Below are 22782 nucleotides of genomic sequence, written 5' to 3' on the forward strand. Positions count from 1 at the left end.
GTGTGTGAGAGGAGCTCAGAGTGAGGGGTGACCTGTCTCCTGTGTGTGAGAGGAGCTCAGAGTGAGGGGTGACCTGTCTCCTGCGTGAGAAAGGGAGAGCAGGGAGCTGTAGTGTAGTTCTCCAGGAGTACACCTATAAGAACAGGTTCAGGGTTCAAGCAGGCTGGAGGGAAGGCTGATGAGTTAACGAGGTCTGATTAACCTTCGCCTCCCCAGAGTGGATGAGGTGCATGCTGTCGGTTTGGCGGCCCTCTGGTGGCTGGATGTTGGTACTGTAACATGCCAGGCATTATTATTATTAATAATAATAATAATAATTGCTTACACTTATATAGCGCTTTTCTGGACAATCCACTCAAAGCGCTTTACAGGTAATGGGGACTCCCCTCCACCACCACCAGAGTGCAGCCCCACCTGGATGATGCGACGGCAGCCATAGTGCGCCAGAACGCTCCCCACACACCAGCTCTCAGTGGGGAGGAGAGCAGAGGGATGAAGCCAGTTCATAGAGGGGGATTATTAGGAGGCCATGATTGGTTAAACCCCTACTCTTTTCAAGAAGCACCCTGGGATTTTTAATGACCACAGAGAGTCAGGACCTCAGTTTTACGTCTCATCCAAAGGACGGCGCCTGTTTACAGTATAGTGTCCCCGTCACTATACTGGGGCATTAGGACCCACATGGACCGCAGGGTGAGCGCCCCCTGCTGGCCCCACTAACACCTCTTCCAGCAGCAACCTTAGTTTTTCCCAGGAGGTCTCCCATCCAGGTACTGACCAGGCTCACCCCTGCTGAGCTCCAGTGGGCTGCCAGCTGGGAGTTGCAGGGTGTTAATATCATTGTGCTCTGCAGTTCAATTCCAGGGTACCCCACATCCAGGACCCTGGAGCCCCAGAACCAGACGCCGTCGTCGTCAGCGCAGCGCAGGTGCTACTGCTGTCGGTGATGTATACTGTAGGTACAGTACGTATGTCACCAAACAAGGGTTCGAAGACCGAGGGCCGACAGTGAGGTTCTGGTTCAGATCCGCTCCAGAGCGCCCTCACCCAGCTCACAGCCCACTGGAGCCCAGCAAGGGGCGCTCTCACCCAGCTCACAGCCCACTGGAGCCCAGCAGGGGGCGCTCTCACCCAGCTCACAGCCCACTGGAGCCCAGCAGGGGGCGCTCTCACCCAGCTCACAGCCCACTGGAGCCCAGCAGGGGGAGCCCTCACCCAGCTCACAGCCCACTGGAGCCCAGCAGGGGGCGCTGTCCCTCAGCTCACAGCCCACTGGAGCCCAGCAGGGGGCGCTCTCACCCAGCTCACAGCCCACTGGAGCCCAGCAGGGGGCGCTGTCCCTCAGCTCACAGCCCACTGGAGCCCAGCAGGGGGAGCCTGGCCAGTACCTGGAGGGGAGACTCCTGGGAGAGGTGTGAGTGGGGCCAGCAGGGGGCGCTCTCACCCTGCGCTCTGTGTGGGTCCTGATGCCCCAGTACAGTGATGGTGAGCTATAAAAGAGTAGGGCTGGACACTGACGGGGACACTGGACTGTAAGAAGGCTCCGTCCTTCCCATGAGACATGAAACCGATGTCCTGATTCTCTGTGCTCATTAAAATCCAGGGGTGTCTCTATAAAAGTGTTGGGGTGTCACCCCGGTGTCCCCCTGGTCTTTACCAGGCCAGTCCTCCTAATAACCCCTAATGACCTCTGACCTGTCCTCATCACTCTGCTCTCCTCCACTGAGAGCTGCTGTGTGGGAGAGGACTGGAGTATCATCCAGGTGTGTGTGTCTCACTGGAGGGACAGACTGGGACACTGTGTGTGTGTGTGTGTGTGTCTCACATTAGGGACAGACTGGGACACTGTGTGTGTGTGTGGTGTCACAGGAGGGACAATGTGTGTGTGTGTCTCACAGGAGGGAGACTGTGTGTGTTTGTGTGTGTGTATATCACAGGAGGGACACTGTGTGTGTGTTTCACAGGAGAGACACACTGGGACACTGTGTGTGTGGGTGTCTAACAGGAGGGACAGACTGGGACACTCTGAGTGTGTCTCACAGGAGGGACAGACTGGGACACTGTGTGTGTGTCTCACAGGAGGAACAGACTGGGACACTGTGTGTGTGTCTCACAGGAGGGACAGACTGGGACTGTGCGTGTGTGTCTCACAGGTGGGACACGGTGTGTGTGTCTCACAGGAGGGATACTGTGTGTGTGTTTAACAGGAGGGACAGACTGGTACACTGTGTGTGTCTCACAGGAGGGACAGACTGGGACTGTGCGTGTGTGTGTCTCACAGGTGGGACACGGTGTGTGTGTCTCACAGGAGGGATACTGTGTGTGTGTTTAACAGGAGGGACAGACTGGGACACTGTGTGTGTGTGTGTGTCTCACAGGAGATGAATAAACTCGAGGAGAGCTGTATGTGTGTGTGTTTATATTATTAAAATGTGAAATTCGTATTGTTTTTCTTTTTTGTTGTTTTACAGTAGAGTTGTTGCCCGCTTGTCCCCAGACCTGTAGCCGCCCTTCTCCCCCACAGCAGGTTTAGTATTTTAATAATCTTATTTTCTGCAGCTGAACACGGGACAAGTGGGATTTATCAGTCAGATCTGAACAGACACAGCCGCTTTATTTGACTTTTTTCCGTCTCTCTCCGCAGACCGCCACTCATTCGAGTGTCAGGAGAGCAGGACGACGATGATAATAATAATAATAATAATAATAATAATAATAATAATATGTATTATTATATATGTATTATTCTTCCAGAAGCTTCCGCGGTGCTTCTGGCGGGAAAGCCGGGCAGCTCGCGGCGCCGGGAGGCGCGGTGTCGGCGCTCGCGCCGGTCCGGGGACGCGGGAGGTTTGAGCAGCAGGAGGAGGAAGAGGAGGAAGAGCAGGTCAGGAGGAGGAAGAGGAGGAAGAGCAGGTCAGGAGGAGGTGAGGAGGAGGAAGATCCGTTTCTCTTCCACACTTCGGGCAGCGGGTCGGTCGGTCCGGGTCCGGTAGGTGTCTCGGAGGTGTCGGTGTATCGTCGCGTCTTCCTCTCCGGGGGACCCCGGGGGTACTGTCAGGAGAAGTGGGGTACCGGGGGTCCGCGGGGGGTACTGTCAGGAGAAAGTGGGGTACCGGGGGTGTACTCTCAGGGGAAAGTGGGGTACCGGGGGTCCGCGGGGGTGTACTCTCAGGAGAAAGTGGGGTACCGGGGGTGTACTCTCAGGAGAAAGAGGGGTACCGGGGGTCCGCGAGGGTGTACTCTCAGGAGAAAGTGGGGTACCGGGGGTGTACTCTCAGGGGAAAGTGGGGTGCCGGGGGTCCGCGGGGGTGTACTCTCAGGAGAAAGTGGGGTACCGAGGGTGTACTCTCAGGAGAAAGTTGGGTACCGGGGGTGTACTCTCAGGGGAAAGTGGGGTACCCGCAGGAATATTCATATATTATATATAAATATCATCTCAGATCTCACACGTCCTGTACCCCCAGGCCCTCAGCCCCGCAGGAATATTCATATATTATATATAAATATCATCTCAGATCTCACACGTCCTGTACCCCCAGCCCCTCAGCCCCGCAGGAATATTAATATATTATATATAAATATCATCTCAGATCTCACACGTCCTGTACCCCCAGGCCCTCAGCCCCGCAGGAATATTCATATATTATATATAAATATCATCTCAGATCTCACACGTCCTGTACCCCCAGGCCCTCAGCCCCGCAGGAATATTCATATATTATATATAAATATCATCTCAGATCTCACACGTCCTGTACCCCCAGCCCCTCAGCCCCGCAGGAATATTCATATATTATATATAAATATCATCTCAGATCTCACACGTCCTGTACCCCCAGCCCCTCAGCCCCGCAGGAATATTCATATATTATATATAAATATAATCTCAGATCTCACACGTCCTGTACCCCCAGCCCCTCAGCCCCGCAGGAATATTCATATATTATATATAAATATCATCTCAGATCTCACACGTCCTGTACCCCCAGCCCCTCAGCCCCGCAGGAATATTCTTCATATTTTTATCTAACTCCACCTCCACCTCTGATCTAACAGGACCCCACTCTGATCTAACCTCACCCCCACTTGATCTAACCCCACTGTGATCTAATCCCACCCCCACCCTGATCTAACCCCACTGTGATCTAATCCCACTCTGATCTAACCTGACCCCTACTCTGATCTAACCTCACCCCCACTTGATCTAACCCCACTGTGATCTAATCCCACCCCCACCCTGATCTAATCCCACTGTGATCTAATCCCACTCTGATCTAACCTGACCCCTACTCTGATCTAACCCCACCCCCACCCTGACCTAACCCCACTCTGACCTAACCCCACTCTGATCTAACCTCACCCCCACTTGATCTAACCCCACTGTGATCTAACCCCACCCCCACCCTGATCTAATCCCACTGTGATCTAACCCGACCCCCACCCTGATCTAACCCCACTCTGATCTAAACTGACCCCCCACTTGATCTAACCCCACTGTGATCTAATCCCACTCTGATCTAACCTAACCCCCACTATGATCTAACCCCACCCCCACCCTGACCTAACCCCACTGTGATCTAACCCCACTCTGATCTAACCCCACTGTGATCTAACCCCACTCTGATCTAACCTAACCCTGACCTAACCCCACTGTGATCTAACCTGACCCTGACCTAACCCCACTGTGATCTAATCCCACTCTGATCTAACCTAACCCCCACTATGATCTAACCCCACTGTGATCTAACCCCATCCCACTCTGATCTAACAGGACCCCACTGTGACTGTAGGCTCACTTGAACTGAATCTTCATCTCTTTCAGTGCTCAGAGAGTCTAGGGGGAGGATTAGAGATTGAGTGAAACGCCAAGACATGAGCAGCTCTGAGGAGGAGGTGAGATCTCTTTCCTCTCATTTTCGACGTCATTATCTCGTTAAGCAGAGCAGTAATGGGCTTTATGAGATTATTACAGCCCTGTGACTGGGGGAGACACAGTGATTATTACTGTAGTGATTATTACTGTAGTGATCATTACAGCCCCGTGACTGGGAGAGACACAGTGATTATTACTGTAGTGATCATTACAGCCCCGTGACTGGGAGAGACACAGTGATTATTACTGTAGTGATCATTACAGCCCTGTGACTGGGAGAGACACAGTGATTATTACTGTAGTGATCATTACAGCCCTGTGACTGGGGGAGACACAGTGATTATTACTGTAGCGATTATTACAGCCCTGTGACTGGGGGAGACACAGTGATTATTACTGTAGTGATCATTACAGCCCTGTGACTGGGAGAGACACAGTGATTATTACTGTAGTGATCATTACAGCCCTGTGACTGGGGGAGACACAGTGATTATTACTGTAGTGATTATTACAGCCCTGTGACTGGGGGAGACACAGTGATTATTACTGTAGTGATTATTACTGTAGTGATCATTACAGCCCTGTGACTGGGGGAGACACAGTGATTATTACTGTAGCGATTATTACAGCCCTGTGACTGGGAGAGACACAGCGATTATTACTGTAGTGATCATTACAGCCCTGTGACTGGGAGAGACACAGTGATTATTACTGTAGTGATCATTACAGCCCTGTGACTGGGAGAGACACAGTGATTATTACTGTAGTGATTATTACAGCCCTGTGACTGGGGGAGACACAGTGATTATTACTGTAGTGATTATTACTGTAGTGATCATTACAGCCCTGTGTCTGGGAGAGACACAGTGATTATTACTGTAGTGATCATTACAGCCCTGTGACTGGGAGAGACACAGTGATTATTACTGTAGTGATCATTACAGCCCTGTGACTGGGAGAGACACAGTGATTATTACTGTAGTGATTATTACTGTAGTGATTATTACAGCCCTGTGACTGGGGGAGACACAGCGATTATTACTGTAGTGATCATTACAGCCCTGTGACTGGGAGAGACACAGTGATTATTACTGTAGTGATTATTACAGCCCTGTGACTGGGGGAGACACAGTGATTATTACTGTAGCGATTATTACAGCCCTGTGACTGGGGGAGACACAGTGATTATTACTGTAGTGATCATTACAGCCCTGTGTCTGGGAGAGACACAGTGATTATTACTGTAGTGATCATTACAGCCCTGTGACTGGGGGAGACACAGTGATTATTACTGTAGTGATCATTACAGCCCTGTGACTGGGAGAGACACAGTGATTATTACTGTAGTGATTATTACTGTAGTGATCATTACAGCCCTGTGTCTGGGAGAGACACAGTGATTATTACTGTAGTGATTATTACAGCCCTGTGACTGGGGGAGACACAGTGATTATTACTGTAGTGATCATTACAGCCCTGTGACTGGGAGAGACACAGTGATTATTACTGTAGTGATTATTACTGTAGTGATCATTACAGCCCTGTGTCTGGGAGAGACACAGTGATTATTACTGTAGCGATTATTACAGCCCTGTGACTGGGAGAGACACAGTGATTATTACTGTAGTGATCATTACAGCCCTGTGACTGGGGGAGACACAGCGATTATTACTGTAGTGATCATTACAGCCCTGTGACTGGGAGAGACACAGTGATTATTACTGTAGTGATTATTACAGCCCTGTGACTGGGAGAGACACAGTGATTATTACTGCAGTGATCATTACAGCCCTGTGACTGGGGGAGACACAGCGATTATTACTGTAGTGATCATTACAGCCCTGTGACTGGGAGAGACACACTGATTATTACTGTAGTGATCATTACAGCCCTGTGACTGGGGGAGACACAACGATTATTACTGTAGTGATCATTACAGCCCTGTGACTGGGAGAGACACAGTGATTATTACTGTAGTGATCATTACAGCCCTGTGACTGGGAGAGACACAGTGATTATTACTGTAGTGATCATTACAGCCCTGTGACTGGGGGAGACACAGTGATTATTACTGTAGCGATTATTACAGCCCTGTGACTGGGGGAGACACAGTGATTATTACTGTAGTGATCATTACAGCCCTGTGACTGGGAGAGACACAGTGATTATTACTGTAGTGATTATTACAGCCCTGTGACTGGGGGAGACACAGTGATTATTACTGTAGTGATCATTACAGCCCTGTGACTGGGGGAGACACAGTGATTATTACTGTAGTGATCATTACAGCCCTGTGACTGGGGGAGACACAGTGATTATTACTGTAGTGATCATTACAGCCCTGTGACTGGGGGAGACACAGTGATTATTACTGTAGTGATCATTACAGCCCTGTGACTGGGAGAGACACAGTGATTATTACTGTAGTGATTATTACTGTAGTGATTATTACAGCCCTGTGTCTGGGAGAGACACAGTGATTATTACTGTAGTGATCATTACAGCCCTGTGACTGGGAGAGACACAGTGATTATTACTGTAGTGATCATTACAGCCCTGTGACTGGGGGAGACACAGTGATTATTACTGTAGTGATTATTACAGCCCTGTGACTGGGAGAGACACAGTGGGTGTTAGTGGGTTTGTTGATGTGCCACTCAGGAGGACCAGTATGAGGACCTCAGGGTCTTCTTCACCAGGAGCGAGTGGGCTGAGCTGCAGCAGTGGGAGAAGATCAGATACAGAAACATCAAGAGGAACCATGAAGCCATGATTCACATAGGTACCCCTGCCTCCACACGCTGTCACCCCCACACACTGAGGTACCCCAGCCTCCACACGCTGTCACCCCCACACACTGAGGTACCCCAGCCTCCACACACACCCCCACACACTGAGGTACCCCAGCCTCCACACACTGTCACCCCCACACACTGAGGTACCCCTGCCTCCACACGCTGTCACCCCCACACACTGAGGTACCCCAGCCTCCACACGCTGTCACCCCCACACACTGAGATACCCCTGCCTCCACACGCTGTCACCCCCACACACTGAGGTACCCCAGCCTCCACACGCTGTCACCCCCACACACTGAGGTACCCCAGCCTCTACACACACCCCCACACACTGAAGTACCCCAGCCTCCACACACACCCCCACACACTGAGGTACCCCAGCCTCTACACACACCCCCACACACTGAGGTACCCCAGCCTCTACACGCCCCCACACACTGAGGTACCCCAGCCTCCACACGCTGTCACCCCCACACACTGAGGTACCCCAGCCTCTACACACACCCCCACACACTGAGGTACCCCAGCCTCCACACGCTGTCACCCCCACACACTGAGGTACCCCAGCCTCTACACACCCCCACACACTGAGGTACCCCAGCCTCCACACGCTGTCACCCCCACACACTGAGGTACCCCAGCCTCTACACACACCCCCACACACTGAGGTACCCCAGCCTCCACACGCTGTCACCCCCACACACTGAGGTACCCCAGCCTCTACACACCCCCACACACTGAGGTACCCCAGCCTCCACACGCTGTCACCCCCACACCCTGAGGTACCCCAGCCTCTACACACCCCCACACACTGAGGTACCCCAGCCTCTACACACACCCCCACACCCTGAGGTACCCCAGCCTCCACACGCCGTCACCCCCACACACTGAGGTGTGTAACAGCTGTAGTACAGGCTGCTCTCCTGTCTGCCTGCTCAGGCCTCAGCTCTCCCACTCCAGTCTTCATGTGCCGCAGCAGAGGCAGGAGGACAGCGCCCCCTGCTGCTGAGCGCAGTGACTCGGAGGAGGAGTGGACCCCCAGTCTGGAGCGCCAGGCACCCCGTAAGCTGAGGGCCAGAGCAACACACTGTCACAGACTGAAGAAGATCACACTGTCACTGACTGAGCAACACACTGTCACTGACTGAGGAGCAACACACTGTCACTGACTGAGCAACACACTGTTACTGACTGAGCAACACACTGTCACTGACTGAGGAGCAACACACTGTCACTGACTGAGCAACACACTGTCACTGACTGAGGAGCAACACACTGTCACTGACTGAGCAACACACTGTCACAGACTGAGGAGCAACACACTGTCACTGACTGAGCAACACACTGTCACTGACTGAGGAGCAACACACTGTCACTGACTGAGCAACACACTGTCACTGACTGAGGAGCAACACACTGTCACAGACTGAGCAACACACTGTCACTGACTGAGGAGCAACACACTGTCACTGACTGAGCAACACACTGTCACTGACTGAGGAGCAACACACTGTCACTGACTGAGCAACACACTGTCACAGACTGAGGAGCAACACACTGTCACTGACTGAGCAACACACTGTCACTGACTGAGGAGCAACACACTGTCACAGACTGAGGACACACTGTCACTGACTGAAGAGCAACACACTGTCACAGACTGAGGACACACTGTCACTGACTGAGGAGCAACACACTGTCACTGACTGAGCAACACACTGTCACTGACTGAGGAGCAACACACTGTCACAGACTGAGGACACACTGTCACTGACTGAGGGGCAACACACTGTCACTGACTGAGCAACACACTGTCACAGACTGAGCAACACACTGTCACAGACTGAGGAGCAACACACTGTCACAGACTGAGCAACACACTGTCACAAACTGAGGAGCAACACACTGTTACTGACTAAGGAGCAACACATTGTCACTGACTGAGGAGCAACACACTGTCACTGACTGAGGAGCAACACACTGTCACTGACTGAGCAACACACTGTCACAGACTGAGGAGCAACACACTGTCACAGACTGAGGAGCAATACACTGTCACTGACTGAGCAACACACTGTCACTGACTGAGGAGCAACACACTGTCACAGACAGAGGAGCAACACACTGTCACTGACTGAGCAACACACTGTCACTGACTGAGGAGCAACACACTGTCACAGACTGAGGACACACTGTCACAGACTGAGGAGGAACACACTGTCACTGACTGAGCAACACACTGTCACAGACTGAGGAGCAACACACTGTCACTGACTGAGCAACACACTGTCACTGACTGAGGAGCAACACACTGTCACTGACTGAGCAACACACTGTCACAGACTGAGGAGCAACACACTGTCACTGACTGAGCAACACACTGTCACAGACTGAGGAGCAACACACTGTCACTGACTGAGCAACACACTGTCACTGACTAAGGAGCAACACACTGTCACTGACTGAGGAGCAACACACTGTCACAGACAGAGGAGCAACACACTGTCACTGACTGAGCAACACACTGTCACTGACTGAGGAGCAACACACTGTCACAGACTGAGCAACACACTGTCACTGACTGAGGAGCAACACACTGTCACTGACTGAGCAACACACTGTCACTGACTGAGCAACACACTGTCACTGACTGAGGAGCAACACACTGTCACAGACTGAGGACACACTGTCACTGACTGAGGGGCAACACACTGTCACAGACTGAGGAGCAACACACTGTCACAGACAGAGGAGCAACACACTGTCACTGACTGAGGAGCAACACACTGTCACATACTGAGGAGCAACACACTGTCACTTACTGAGCAACACACTGTCACAGACTGAGGAGCAACACACTGTCACAGACTGAGCAACACACTGTCACTGACTGAGGAGCAACACACTGTCACAGACTGAGGACACACTGTCACTGACTGAGGAGCAACACACTGTCACTGACTGAGCAACACACTGTCACAGACTGAGGAGCAACACACTGTCACTTACTGAGCAACACACTGTCACAGACTGAGGAGCAACACACTGTCACAGACTGAGCAACACACTGTCACTGACTGAGGAGCAACACACTGTCACAGACTGAGGACACACTGTCACTGACTGAGGAGCAACACACTGTCACTGACTGAGGAGCAACACACTGTCACTGACTGAGGAACACACTGTCACTGACTGAGCAACACACTGTCACTGACTGAGGAGCAACACACTGTCACTGACTGAGCAACACACTGTCACAGACTGAGGAGCAACACACTGTCACTGACTGAGCAACACACTGTCACTGACTGAGGAGCAACACACTGTCACTGACTGAGCAACACACTGTCACTGACTGAGGAGGAACACACTGTCACTGACTGAGGAGCAACACACTGTCACTGACTGAGCAACACACTGTCACTGACTGAGGACACACTGTCACTGACTGAGGAACAACACACTGTCACTGACTGAGGACACACAGCAACACATCTGACTCTCCTCACTAACCCCCGAGACACACAGCAACACAACTGACTCCTCAGCTGGTGTATTTTTCCCACAGGAGGAAGATTTCGTCCCCCTCCTGGCAGAGCAGTGAGCGCTCCCCCCAGACGCACTGCCAATAGGAGTCCGGCTGTGGCCCTGAGTCGGAACAGCAGCCAGGTGCTTACAAGACACTCCTGCAACCCTTCGCCCTCAGTGCTGTAACCTACCAGTCCTGTCCTGTAGCTCCCAGTGCTCTCCTGTCCTCAGGGTCTCCAGCAGTGTGCTCAGTGCTGTAACCTACCAGTCCTGTCCTGTAGCTCCCAGTGCTCTCCTGTCCTCAGGGTCTCCAGCAGTGTGCTCAGTGCTGTAACCTACCAGTCCTGTCCTGTAGCCCCCAGTGCTCTCCTGTCCTCAGGGTCTCCAGCAGTGTGCTCAGTGCTGTAACCTACCAGTCCTGTCCTGTAGCTCCCAGTGCTCTCCTGTCCTCAGGGTCTCCAGCAGTGTGCTCAGTGCTGTAACCTACCAGTCCTGTCCTGTAGCTCCCAGTGCTCTCCTGTCCTCAGGGTCTCCAGCAGTGTGCTCAGTGCTGTAACCTACCAGTCCTGTCCTGTAGCCCCCAGTGCTCTCCTGTCCTCAGGGTCTCCAGCAGTGTGCTCAGTGCTGTAACCTACCAGTCCTGTCCTGTAGCCCCCAGTGCTCTCCTGTCCTCAGGGTCTCCAGCAGTGTGCTCAGTGCTGTAACCTACCAGTCCTGTCCTGTAGCTCCCAGTGCTCTCCTGTCCTCAGGGTCTCCAGCAGTGTGCTCAGTGCTGTAACCTACCAGTCCTGTCCTGTAGCTCCCAGTGCTCTCCTGTCCTCAGGGTCTCCAGCAGTGTGCTCAGTGCTGTAACCTACCAGTCCTGTCCTGTAGCTCCCAGTGCTCTCCTGTCCTCAGGGTCTCCAGCAGTGTGCTCAGTGCTGTAACCTACCAGTCCTGTCCTGTAGCTCCCAGTGCTCTCCTGTCCTCAGGGTCTCCAGCAGTGTGCTCAGTGCTGTAACCTACCAGTCCTGTCCTGTAGCTCCCAGTGCTCTCCTGTCCTCAGGGTCTCCAGCAGTGCTTGACTCTGATCTTTCATCTGTCTAATCTCTCAGCCCCGTTCCAGTAACACCAGGACTGGTACTGGTTCCAGATCGGGGGACCCGGGCGCTGCTCCCAGCCTGTCTCAAGAGGAGGATCAGAGACATTCAAGTTCTCCAAAGGTCCAAAAGGTGCAGCCAGGTGAGACTGAACTGTCTGTTCACACCAGGTGAGAGTGAGGAGTCTGTTCACACCAGGTTAGGGCAGCAGGTGTGTAACTGCAGCCAGGTGAGAGTGAACAGTCTGTTCACACCAGGTGAGAGTGAGGAGTCTGTTCACACCAGGTGAGGGGAGCAGGTGTGTAACTGCAGCCAGGTGAGAGTGAACAGTCTGTTCACACCAGGTGAGAGTGAACAGTCTGTTCACACCAGGTGAGGGGAGCAGGTGTGTAACTGCAGCCGGGTGAGAGTGAACAGTCTGTTCACACCAGGTGAGGGGAGCAGGTGTGTAACTGCAGCCGGGTGAGAGTGAACAGTCTGTTCACACCAGGTGAGGGGAGCAGGTGTGTAACTGCAGCCGGGTGAGAGTGAACAGTCTGTTCACACCAGGTGAGGGGAGCAGGTGTGTAACTGCAGCCGGGTGAGAGTGAACAGTCTGTTCACACCAGGTGAGGGGAGCAGGTGTGTAACTGCAGCCGGGTGAGAGTGAACAGTCTGTTCACACCAGGTGAGGGGAGCAGGTGTGTAACTGCAGCCGGGTGAGAGTGAACAGTCTGTTCACACCAGGTGAGGGGAGCAGGTGTGTAACTGCAGCCGGGTGAGAGTGAACAGTCTGTTCACACCAGGTGAGGGGAGCAGGTGTGTAACTGCAGCCGGGTGAGAGTGAACAGTCTGTTCACACCAGGTGAGGGGAGCAGGTGTGTAACTGCAGCCGGGTGAGAGTGAACAGTCTGTTCACACCAGGTGAGAGTGAACAGTCTGTTCACACCAGGTGAGGTGAGCAGGTGTCTAACTGCAGCCGGGTGAGAGTGAACAGTCTGTTCACACCAGGTGAGGGGAGCAGGTGTGTAACTGCAGCCAGGCGAGAGTGACTCTCAGCAGGCACAGACACTGAATCCTGGGAACTGTGGGCACGACGGCTCGTCGGGAGCAGGCAGACATGTTGGCTGCGACACACACTGCTCTGGACTCATTCCCCAGTCTGCCCGGGGACTCGGCCTCACGTGGGGAATGTGGACAGTGGAATTAGTGGGTAGCATTGCTGCCTCTCGGCCCTGGGGCCCTGGGGCGCTGTCTGCGTGGAGTTGGTATGTTCTCCCCATGTTCCTGTGGATTTCCTCCACATGCTCCAGTTTCCTCCCACAAAGTCCAAATGTGCTGGTAGGTTAACTGGCTTCTGGGGAAACTGGCCCTGGGGCGGGCGAGTGCCTTTCTGTGTTTGTGTCCATCTGCCCTGCGATGGACTGGCGTCCCGGCCAGGGTGTCCCCGCTTTGCGTCCGTCCCCTGCTGCGAGAGGCTGTGGCTCCCTCCTGATCCTGTATGGAGTCAACACTATAGAAACCGGGTGGACTGACAGGCGGGCAGGCAACAGGACATTGAGACATGTCCCTGTCTCCATCCACAGAGAGGCGGTCAGGGCCAGGGAACCGACAGGACAGTGAGGGCGGCGCTCCCGTCGCCGACCACCGCCAGGTGACTTTCAGTCCACAGCTCTGTCAGGAGCTGCTCAGCAGGATAACTAATCTCTGCAGTGGCCTTGAATGCCTCCCGATCCGTTCTTTCCAATTACTGATGTTTTGTTGACACCACAGGGAGCTCCGGGGTCCACTGCTCGTCAAGACACAGGTGATACCCACCCCACTATAGCGGCCATTTCTCTCTCTGCATCCAGTCCTAATGAGGCCGCAGGAGATGACACTGGGAACCACTCTGCACCTGTGGAAGGCCGTTCACGCTGTGAGCATTTAAACCGGATTAGATCTGAAAGGGACTGCTCACCCTGTGAATCAGTGCGTCCAAAGCAGATGAGAGCTGCCTGAGAGAGTCTGGTCGCGCTGTTTTAAACCGACGGGGGCTGTTGGGCTGTGAGGCAGACCCTTCGGCTTGACAGTAACTTGTCACTGCTGCAGAAAGTAAGGTAGCAGCACATTTCTGTAAATAAGCCCAAGAGCAGGCAGGAGTCAGGCTCAGGCTGCGAGATACCCCTTGCGCTGTGAGTCCAGGGTGGAAGTCCAGAAACGGGCCAGGTCCAAGCCAGGTAACCAGCGAAGCACAGCACAAGGGGAGATGCAAACTCAGAGCTGGGGGGAGGAACAGACAGAGTCCACACACACACAGGGACATAGTACGAAGCGCCTGGGGCAAATCCGAGGAACGAAGTTGGGGTGAAACAGTGGGGGCAGAATCCAGGAAACAAGCAGAGCATGAGCTGGCCTGGAGAACCTGGCGTAGCGACTCTGCGACAGAGTCTCCAGCACTGCCAGCTCATGGATCATGTCGCCTTGAACCACCTGAGGCCGGCGAGCAGGATGACAGCCTCCAGGTGGCTCAGGTCTCCTGTCAAACTAATTACCGTGGTAACTGGTGCCGAGTGACAGTTAGGTGTGTCCAGGCACCTCGTAGATACTGGCGCAGCCCGCTGCAGTGAGCATGACTGTGATTAAGGAGAAACTACAACACAACAACGTTCCTTTTTTAAAACGTATTTCCAGCAGAAGGCAATTTACAATTGCAGGCCTGGATTTACAGCAGGTAAAGTAGATCAGGCTGATCAGCTGACCTCAAACCAGTTTGTGTTGTTCACTTGTAACCCAGTGAAGCTCACAGATCACACTGCTCACAGACCGCAAGCTCACAGTAGCAGGATGCAGGTGAACAGTCCGTATGAATCAATACTAATCAATACTAAAGCCAAGGCCATGGCCTACCAGAGCAGGCTGATGTGCTTTGACTGTTCCACTGCCATGCTGACCGCTGTCGGTGTCAAGGACTCACTAATAGATTCCAGCACAGAGGGCAACACTGACCAGACCTCCTGCCTGAGAGCGGCCAGCAGTGTAGGGCTGGTCTGCAGGACCACAGCAGAGAGAAACTGTCACGAGAACTGAACACGAACGCTGAGGAAGGCGCAGGAGGAGAAGAGCTCTGACCGCATGTTCCCCCTTTCAGCGGTGCCCACGAGACACGGGCTCCAGCCGCAGCTGCACTTCGGGGGGTACGGCCTGCGCAGGAGGCCGAGAGTCCTCTACACTGAGGAGGACGTGCCCAAGGACGACGACTACCTGTGTGAGTGGTGACCCGGGCCACATGCCCGGCCGCGACACCGTCACCGTTTCACAGCTCCTCCACAGCGCACAACAGAGGGGCCCCCTGCACCCCCCCGTGTACCGTCCCGGGACACGAAAGCGCTGTCGCACAAGACTTGACAGGAGCAGCTGAGGAGCAGAAAGTCCCCCCCGTCAGTAGCAATACAGTCTGTTAGAGATTCAGGAGCTGCAGGCTCTTCCAGAACTGTACTCGTGTAGCAGGAATAGACAAAAGAACAGAACGGGAAATCTGAAGAATATAATAGCTCAGGAATCTGAAGCTCAAATGACAGAGGAATCTGTGACCTCAAATCCAAGCTGCTGGCAGCCTGGCGCGAAGCAGCTGGAGAACACGTGCAGTGGATCTGACCCCGCTCTGTCCCTCTGTCTCTGCCAGACTGCGAGGAGTGCGGCTCCTTCTTCCTGGAGCGATGTGAGGCACACGGCCCGCCCACCTTTGTCCCCGACATCCCAGCCGAGCCGGGCCTGCCGGCAAGGGCTCGGCGCACTCTGCCTCAGGGCCTGAGCATCAGGGAGTCCCAGATCCCCGGAGCGGGGCTGGGGGTCTTTAACACGGGTGCCCTCATCCCAGCCGGGGTGCACTATGGCCCCTACGAGGGAGAGCTGGCCAGTGAGGAGGAGGCAGTGCTGAGCGGATACTCCTGGGTGGTAAGTCTCAGGCTCAGTCACGATCTGTCACAGTCGCCATCTCAGTCACAGTCTGTCACAGTCGCCATCTCAGTCACGGTCTGTCACAGTCGCCATCTCAGTCACGGTCTGTCACAGTCGCCGTCTCACTCAAAGTCTGTCATAAACAGTCACAGTCGGTCACAATCGTAGTCTGTCACAGTCGCCATCTGTCACAGTTGCAGCCTGTCACAGTCTGTCACAATCGCAGTCGCAGTCGCAGTCTGTCGCAGTCACAGTCTGTCACATCCCAGCACAGTTGCCTGGACGTTGCTGTGCACAGCAGCGTATTTTTCTTCTTGTTTCTTTTTGCGTTTTTCACAACCGCACACTGGTGCCTCCGCCCCCTCAGGCGGGATATTGACTTTATCGGTCCCACACCGTTACAGCAACACTGTCAGAAAACTGCAGTCAGTCGCACCGAGAGCTGGGAGAGCACATGGATTCCTCCTGTGTGAGAAAAGCTTTGGAAGGGATTCTACAGACTCAGTAGAGTAACAGTGTTTAACAAGTTCCTAAGAGTTTCATGTTTCTCAGGAGTACTAACAGCCCTGCTCTTGCAGATCACACAGGGGAAGAACGATCACATCTATATTGATGCTAAGAAGGAAACTCACTCAAACTGGATGAGGTGAGACAGTGTCCAGGGGTGTGCTGAGGGCGGACAGTGTCCAGGGGTGTGCTGAGGGCCGTCAGTGTCCAGGAGTGTGCTGAGGGCGGACAGTGTCCAGGGGTGTGCTGTGGCCTGTCAGTGTCCAGGGGTGTGCTGAGGGCTGACAGTGTCCAGGGGTGTGCTGAGGGCTGACAGTGTCCAGGGGTGTGCTGAGGGCGGACAGTGTCCAGGGGTGTGCTGTGGCCTGTCAGTGTCCAGGGGTGTGCTGAGGGCTGACAGTGTCCAGGGGTGTGCTGAGGGCTGACAGTGTCCAGGGGGTGCTGAGGGCTGACAGTGTCCAGGGGTGTGCTGAGGGCTGACAGTGTCCAGGGGTGTGCTGACAGTGTCCAGGGGTGTGCTGAGGGTTGTCAGTGACCAGAGGTGTGCTGACAGTGTCCAGGGGTGTGCTGAGGGCTGACAGTGTCCAGGGTTGTGCTGACAGTGTCCAGGGGTGTGCTGAGGGCTGACAGTGTCCAGGGGTGTGCTGAGGGCTGACAGTGTCCAGGGGTGTGCTGAGGGCTGACAGTGTCCAGGGGTGTGCTGAGGGCTGTCAGTGACCAGAGGTGTGCTGACAGTGTCCAGGGGTGTGATGAGGGCTGTAAGTGTCCAGGGGTGTGCCGTCAGTGTCCAGGGGTGTGCTGAGGGCTGTCAGTGTCCAGGGGTGTGCTGAGGGCTGTCAGTGTCCAGGGGTGTGTTGAGGGCCGTCAGTGTCCAATGGTGTGCTGACAGTGTCCAGGGGTGTGCTGTCAGTGTCCAGGGGTGTGCTGAGGGCTGTCAGTGTCCAGGGGTGTGTTGAGGGCCGTCAGTGTCCAGGGGTGTGCTGAAGGCTGTCAGTGTCCAGGGGTGTGCTGAGGGCTGACGGTGTCCAGGGGTGTGCTGAGGGCTGACGGTGTCCAGGGGTGTGCTGACAGTGTCCAGGGGTGTGCTGAGGGCTGACAGTGTCCAGGGGTGTGCTGACAGTGTCCAGGGGTGTGCTGAGGGCTGACAGTGTCCAGGGGTGTGCTGACAGTGTCCAGGGGTGTGCTGTCAGTGTCCAGGGGTGTGCTGACAGTGTCCAGGGGTGTGCTGAGGGCTGACAGTGTCCAGGGGTGTGCTGAGGGCTGTCAGTGTCCAGGGGTGTGCTGAGGGCTGACAGTGTCCAGTTGTGTGCTGAGGGCTGACAGTGTCCAGGAGTGTGCTGAGGGCTGACAGTGTCCAGGGGTGTGCTGAGGGCTGACAGTGTCCAGTTGTGTGCTGAGGGCTGACAGTGTCCAGGAGTGTGCTGAGGGCTGACAGTGTCCAGGGGTGTGCTGAGGGCTGACAGTGTCCAGGAGTGTGCTGAGGGCTGACAGTGTCCAGGAGTGTGCTGAGGGCGGACAGCGTCCAGGGGTGTGCTGACAGTGTCAAGGGGTGTGCTGAGGGCTGACAGTGTCCAGGGGTGTGCTGAGGGCTGTCAGTGACCAGAGGTGTGCTGACAGTGTCCAGGGGTGTGCTGAGGGCTGACAGTGTCCAGGGGTGTGCTGACAGTGTCCAGGGGTGTGCTGAGGGCTGACAGTGTCCAGGGGTGTGATGAGGGCTGTAAGTGTCCAGGGGTGTGCTGAGGGCTGTCAGTGTCCAGGGGTGTGCTGAGGGCTGTCAGTGTCCAGGGGTGTGCTGAGGGCTGACAGTGTCCAGGAGTGTGCTGACAGTGTCCAGGGGTGTGCCGAGGGCTGTCAGTGTCCAGGGGTGTGCTGAGGGCTGACAGTGTCCAGGGGTGTGCTGAGGGCTGACAGTGTCCAGGGGTGTGCTGACAGTGTCCAGGGGTGTGCCGAGGGCTGACAGTGTCCAGGGGTGTGCCGAGGGCTGTCAGTGTCCAGGGGTGTGCTGAGGGCTGACAGTGTCCAGGGGTGTGCTGAAGGCTGACAGTGTCCAGGGGTGTGCTGAGGGCTGTCAGTGTCCAGGGGTGTGCTGACAGTGTCCAGGGGTGTGCTGAGGGTTGTCAGTGACCAGAGGTGTGCTGACAGTGTCCAGGGGTGTGCTGAGGGCTGACAGTGTCCAGGGTTGTGCTGACAGTGTCCAGGGGTGTGCTGAGGGCTGACAGTGTCCAGGGGTGTGCTGAGGGCTGACAGTGTCCAGGGGTGTGCTGAAGGCTGACAGTGTCCAGGGGTGTGCTGAGGGCTGTCAGTGACCAGAGGTGTGCTGACAGTGTCCAGGGGTGTGATGAGGGCTGTAAGTGTCCAGGGGTGTGCCGTCAGTGTCCAGGGGTGTGCTGAGGGCTGTCAGTGTCCAGGGGTGTGCTGAGGGCTGTCAGTGTCCAGGGGTGTGCTGACAGTGTCCAGGGGTGTGCTGAGGGCTGTCAGTGTCCAGGGGTGTGCTGACAGTGTCCAGGGGTGTGCTGAGGGCTGTCAGTGTCCAGGGGTGTGCTGACAGTGTCCAGGGGTGTGCTGAGGGCTGACAGTGTCCAGGGGTGTGCTGAGGGCTGTCAGTGACCAGAGGTGTGCTGAGGGCTGACAGTGTCCAGGGGTGTGCTGAGGGCTGTCAGTGTCCAGGGGTGTGCCGAGGGCTGACAGTGTCCAGGGGTGTGCTGAGGGCTGACAGTGTCCAGGGGTGTGCTGAGGGCTGTCAGTGACCAGAGGTGTGCTGAGGGCTGACAGTGTCCAGGGGTGTGCTGAGGGCTGACAGTGTCCAGGGGTGTGCTGAGGGCCGTCAGTGTCCAGGGGTGTGCTGACAGTGTCCAGGGGTGTGCTGTCAGTGTCCAGGGGTGTGCTGAGGGCTGTCAGTGTCCAGGGGTGTGCTGACAGTGTCCAGGGGTGTGCTGAGGGCTGTCAGTGTCCAGGGGTGTGCTGACAGTGTCCAGGGGTGTGCTGAGGGCTGTCAGTGTCCAGGGGTGTGCTGACAGTGTCCAGGGGTGTGCTGAGGGCTGACAGTGTCCAGGGGTGTGCTGAGGGCTGTCAGTGACCAGAGGTGTGCTGAGGGCTGACAGTGTCCAGGGGTGTGCTGAGGGCTGTCAGTGTCCAGGGGTGTGCCGAGGGCTGACAGTGTCCAGGGGTGTGCTGAGGGCTGACAGTGTCCAGGGGTGTGCTGAGGGCTGTCAGTGACCAGAGGTGTGCTGAGGGCTGACAGTGTCCAGGGGTGTGCTGAGGGCTGACAGTGTCCAGGGGTGTGCTGAGGGCCGTCAGTGTCCAGGGGTGTGCTGACAGTGTCCAGGGGTGTGCTGACAGTGTCCAGGGGTGTGCTGAGGGCTGACAGTGTCCAGGGGTGTGCTGACAGTGTCCAGGGCTGTGCTGAGGGCTGACAGTGTCCAGGGGTGTGCTGAGGGTTAAGCGCTTGTCTGCTGTTCCCGGTCTGTGTCCGGACCTTGCCGCAGAGCTGGTCAGCGGACAGTCTCTCAGCGCCGTGGAGAGCCAGGGTCCGTGTCTCAGTACCGCTCGTCCCCTGCAGGTACGTGAACTGCGCCAGGAACGAGGAGGAGCAGAACCTGGTGGCCTTCCAGCACCGTGGCCACATCCTGTACCGCTGCTGCCAGCACATCGCCCCCGGCAGCGAGCTGCTGGTGTGGTACGGAGAGGAGTACGGCCGGGAGCTGGGCATCGCCTGGGACTTCATCTGGGACAACAAGAGCCGGGGAGGAGGTCACTCCTGTCCTCTGTCTGTCTCACTGCCACTCCTGTCCTGTCTGTCTCACTGTCACTCCTGTCCTCTGTCTGTCTCACTGTCACTCCTGTCCTCTGTCTCACTGCCACTCCTGTCCTGTCTGTCTCACTGTCACTCCTGTCCTCTGTCTCACTGCCAGTCCTGTCCTCTGTCTGTTTCTCCTGTCACTCCTGTCCTCTGTCTGTTTCTCCTGTCCTCTCTCCATCTCACCTGTCACTCCTGTCTGTCTCACTGTCACTCCTGTCCTCTCTCTGTCTCTCCTGTCATCTCTCTGTCTCACTGCGCTGTCACACCTGTCCTCTCTTTGTCTCTGTCTCACTCCTCTGTCACTCCTGTCCTCTCTCTGTCTCACATCTGTCACTCCTGTCGTGTCTCACTGCGCTGTCACTCCTGTCCTCTCTGTGTCTCACTCCTGCCGTCTCTGTGTCTGTCTCACTCCTCTGTCACTCCTGCCCTCTGTCTCACTCCTCTGTCACTCCTGCCCTGTCTCTGTCTCACTCCTTTGTCACTCCTGCTAAATTAGAAACTCTTTGGATTCTTTAGATTTAATTCAAAGTCGCTGGTGTACAGATTCTGCATCAAGACACAGATGGGTTTAATGTAAAAAACACTTAAGTTAAATATATTTGTACACCTGTGACTGCCTGTACACTGAAGGATTAGTTCATCTGAACGTGCTCCTTTAGAGTTTCTGTTCCTTGCGTCCGCACAACCGCCCCGACCCTTCTCCCCTCAGATGTCTGCCCCCATTCCTGCTCGCTCCCTCTGACAATCCTCCCGGTCTCCTCTCTAGGACCCAGTGAGCCAGAGGCCACCCAGGTGTTTCCGTGCTCTCAGTGCTCCGTGTGCTTCACCGCCGAGCTCTTCCTCCACAGGCACATCCGCCGGGCTCACCCCCAGGAGTACCTGCGGCTGCTCAGGTCTGGCGCAGTCAGGGCCGAGAGCCTACAGCCGCCGCACAAAGTACAGCACCCACCGCCATCCCCTGCCTCCCCCAGCACTCCTGCAAGAGCTCAGGAGGGTCACCACCCCTCCCAGTGCAGGGAGAGCTTCTCCCCAGAGCGCACTCACACAGGGGAGAGACCCTACAGCTGCCCCCAGTGTGGGAAGAGCTTCAGTCAGACAGGAGACCTGATTACACACCAGCGCACTCACACAGGGGAGAGACCCTACAGCTGCCCCCAGTGTGGGAAGAGCTTCAGAAGATCAGGACACCTGATTACACACCAGCGCACTCACACAGGGGAGAGACCCTACAGCTGCTCCCAGTGTGGGAAGAGCTTCATTAGCTCAGGACACCTGATTACACACCAGCGCACTCACACAGGGGAGAGACCCTACAGCTGCCCCCAGTGTGGGAAGAGCTTCATTAGCTCAGGACACCTGATTACACACCAGCGCACTCACACAGGGGAGAGACCCTACAGCTGCTCCCAGTGTGGGAAGAGCTTCATTAGCTCAGGACACCTGATTACACACCAGCGCACTCACACAGGGGAGAGACCCTACAGCTGCTCCCAGTGTGGGAAGAGTTTCTCCCGAGAGAACACCCTGAAACTCCACCAGCGCACTCACACAGGGGAGAGACCCTACAGCTGCCCCCAGTGTGGGAAGAGCTTCAGTCAGACAGGAGACCTGATTACACACCAGCGCACTCACACAGGGGAGAGACCCTACAGCTGCCCCCAGTGTGGGAAGAGCTTCAGTCAGACAGGAAACCTGATTACACACCAGCGCACTCACACAGGGGAGAGACCCTACAGCTGCCCCCAGTGTGGGAAGAGCTTCAGTCAGACAGGAAACCTGATTACACACCAGCGCACTCACACAGGGGAGAGACCCTACAGCTGCCCCCAGTGTGGGAAGAGCTTCAGTCAGACAGGAGACCTGATTACACACCAGCGCACTCACACAGGGGAGAGACCCTACAGCTGCCCCCAGTGTGGGAAGAGCTTCAGAAGATCAGGACACCTGATTAGACACCAGCGCACTCACACAGGGGAGAGACCCTACAGCTGCCCCCAGTGTGGGAAGAGCTTCAGAAGATCAGGACCCCTGATAAGACACCAGCGCACTCACACAGGGGAGAGACCCTACAGCTGCTCCCAGTGCGGGAAGAGTTTTAGTACCTCAGATCTCCTGAAGTATCACCAGCATCTGCACAAATGACCCCCTGCCTGAGCTGCTGGCTCGTCAGCATCTGTTGTTTCTCTAAAAGCTGCATTCGTATTGTCAAGGAGCTTGTTTCTCCTGCTTAACATTGATTTTATTAAAATAGAAACTATTGGACTTAATACATTTTGA

At 55.2% G+C, this 22782-nt stretch overlaps 1 protein-coding gene across 4 annotated transcripts; it reads left to right on the forward strand.

The window, feature by feature from the left end:
• Positions 1-2782: 2782 nt before the first annotated feature.
• On the forward strand, positions 2783-22772 carry LOC148659527 (uncharacterized). Of its 4 annotated transcripts, none has more exons than XM_088637274.1 (13): positions 2783-2924; positions 4823-4893; positions 7538-7655; positions 8611-8733; positions 11243-11343; positions 12297-12423; positions 13847-13914; positions 14034-14178; positions 15391-15507; positions 15925-16196; positions 16778-16845; positions 20266-20456; positions 21272-22772. In XM_088637274.1, exons 2-13 carry the CDS (start codon positions 4873-4875, stop codon positions 22645-22647), a joined length of 2727 nt encoding a protein of 908 aa, XP_088493400.1. In that variant the 5' UTR covers positions 2783-2924; positions 4823-4872; the 3' UTR covers positions 22648-22772. The 4 variants fall into 4 exon arrangements, with proteins under 4 accessions (XP_088493400.1, XP_088493399.1, XP_088493398.1 ...); XM_088637273.1 differs by having other exon boundaries at positions 2784-2989; positions 7535-7655; XM_088637272.1 differs by having other exon boundaries at positions 2784-2924; positions 7535-7655.
• The last annotated feature ends 10 nt before the right edge of the window (positions 22773-22782 follow it).

This window comes from Lepisosteus platostomus, chromosome 6 (genome assembly GCF_059453375.1).
Source record: "Lepisosteus platostomus isolate fLepPlt1 chromosome 6, fLepPlt1.hap1, whole genome shotgun sequence".
NCBI classification, from domain to species: domain Eukaryota; kingdom Metazoa; phylum Chordata; class Actinopteri; order Semionotiformes; family Lepisosteidae; genus Lepisosteus; species Lepisosteus platostomus.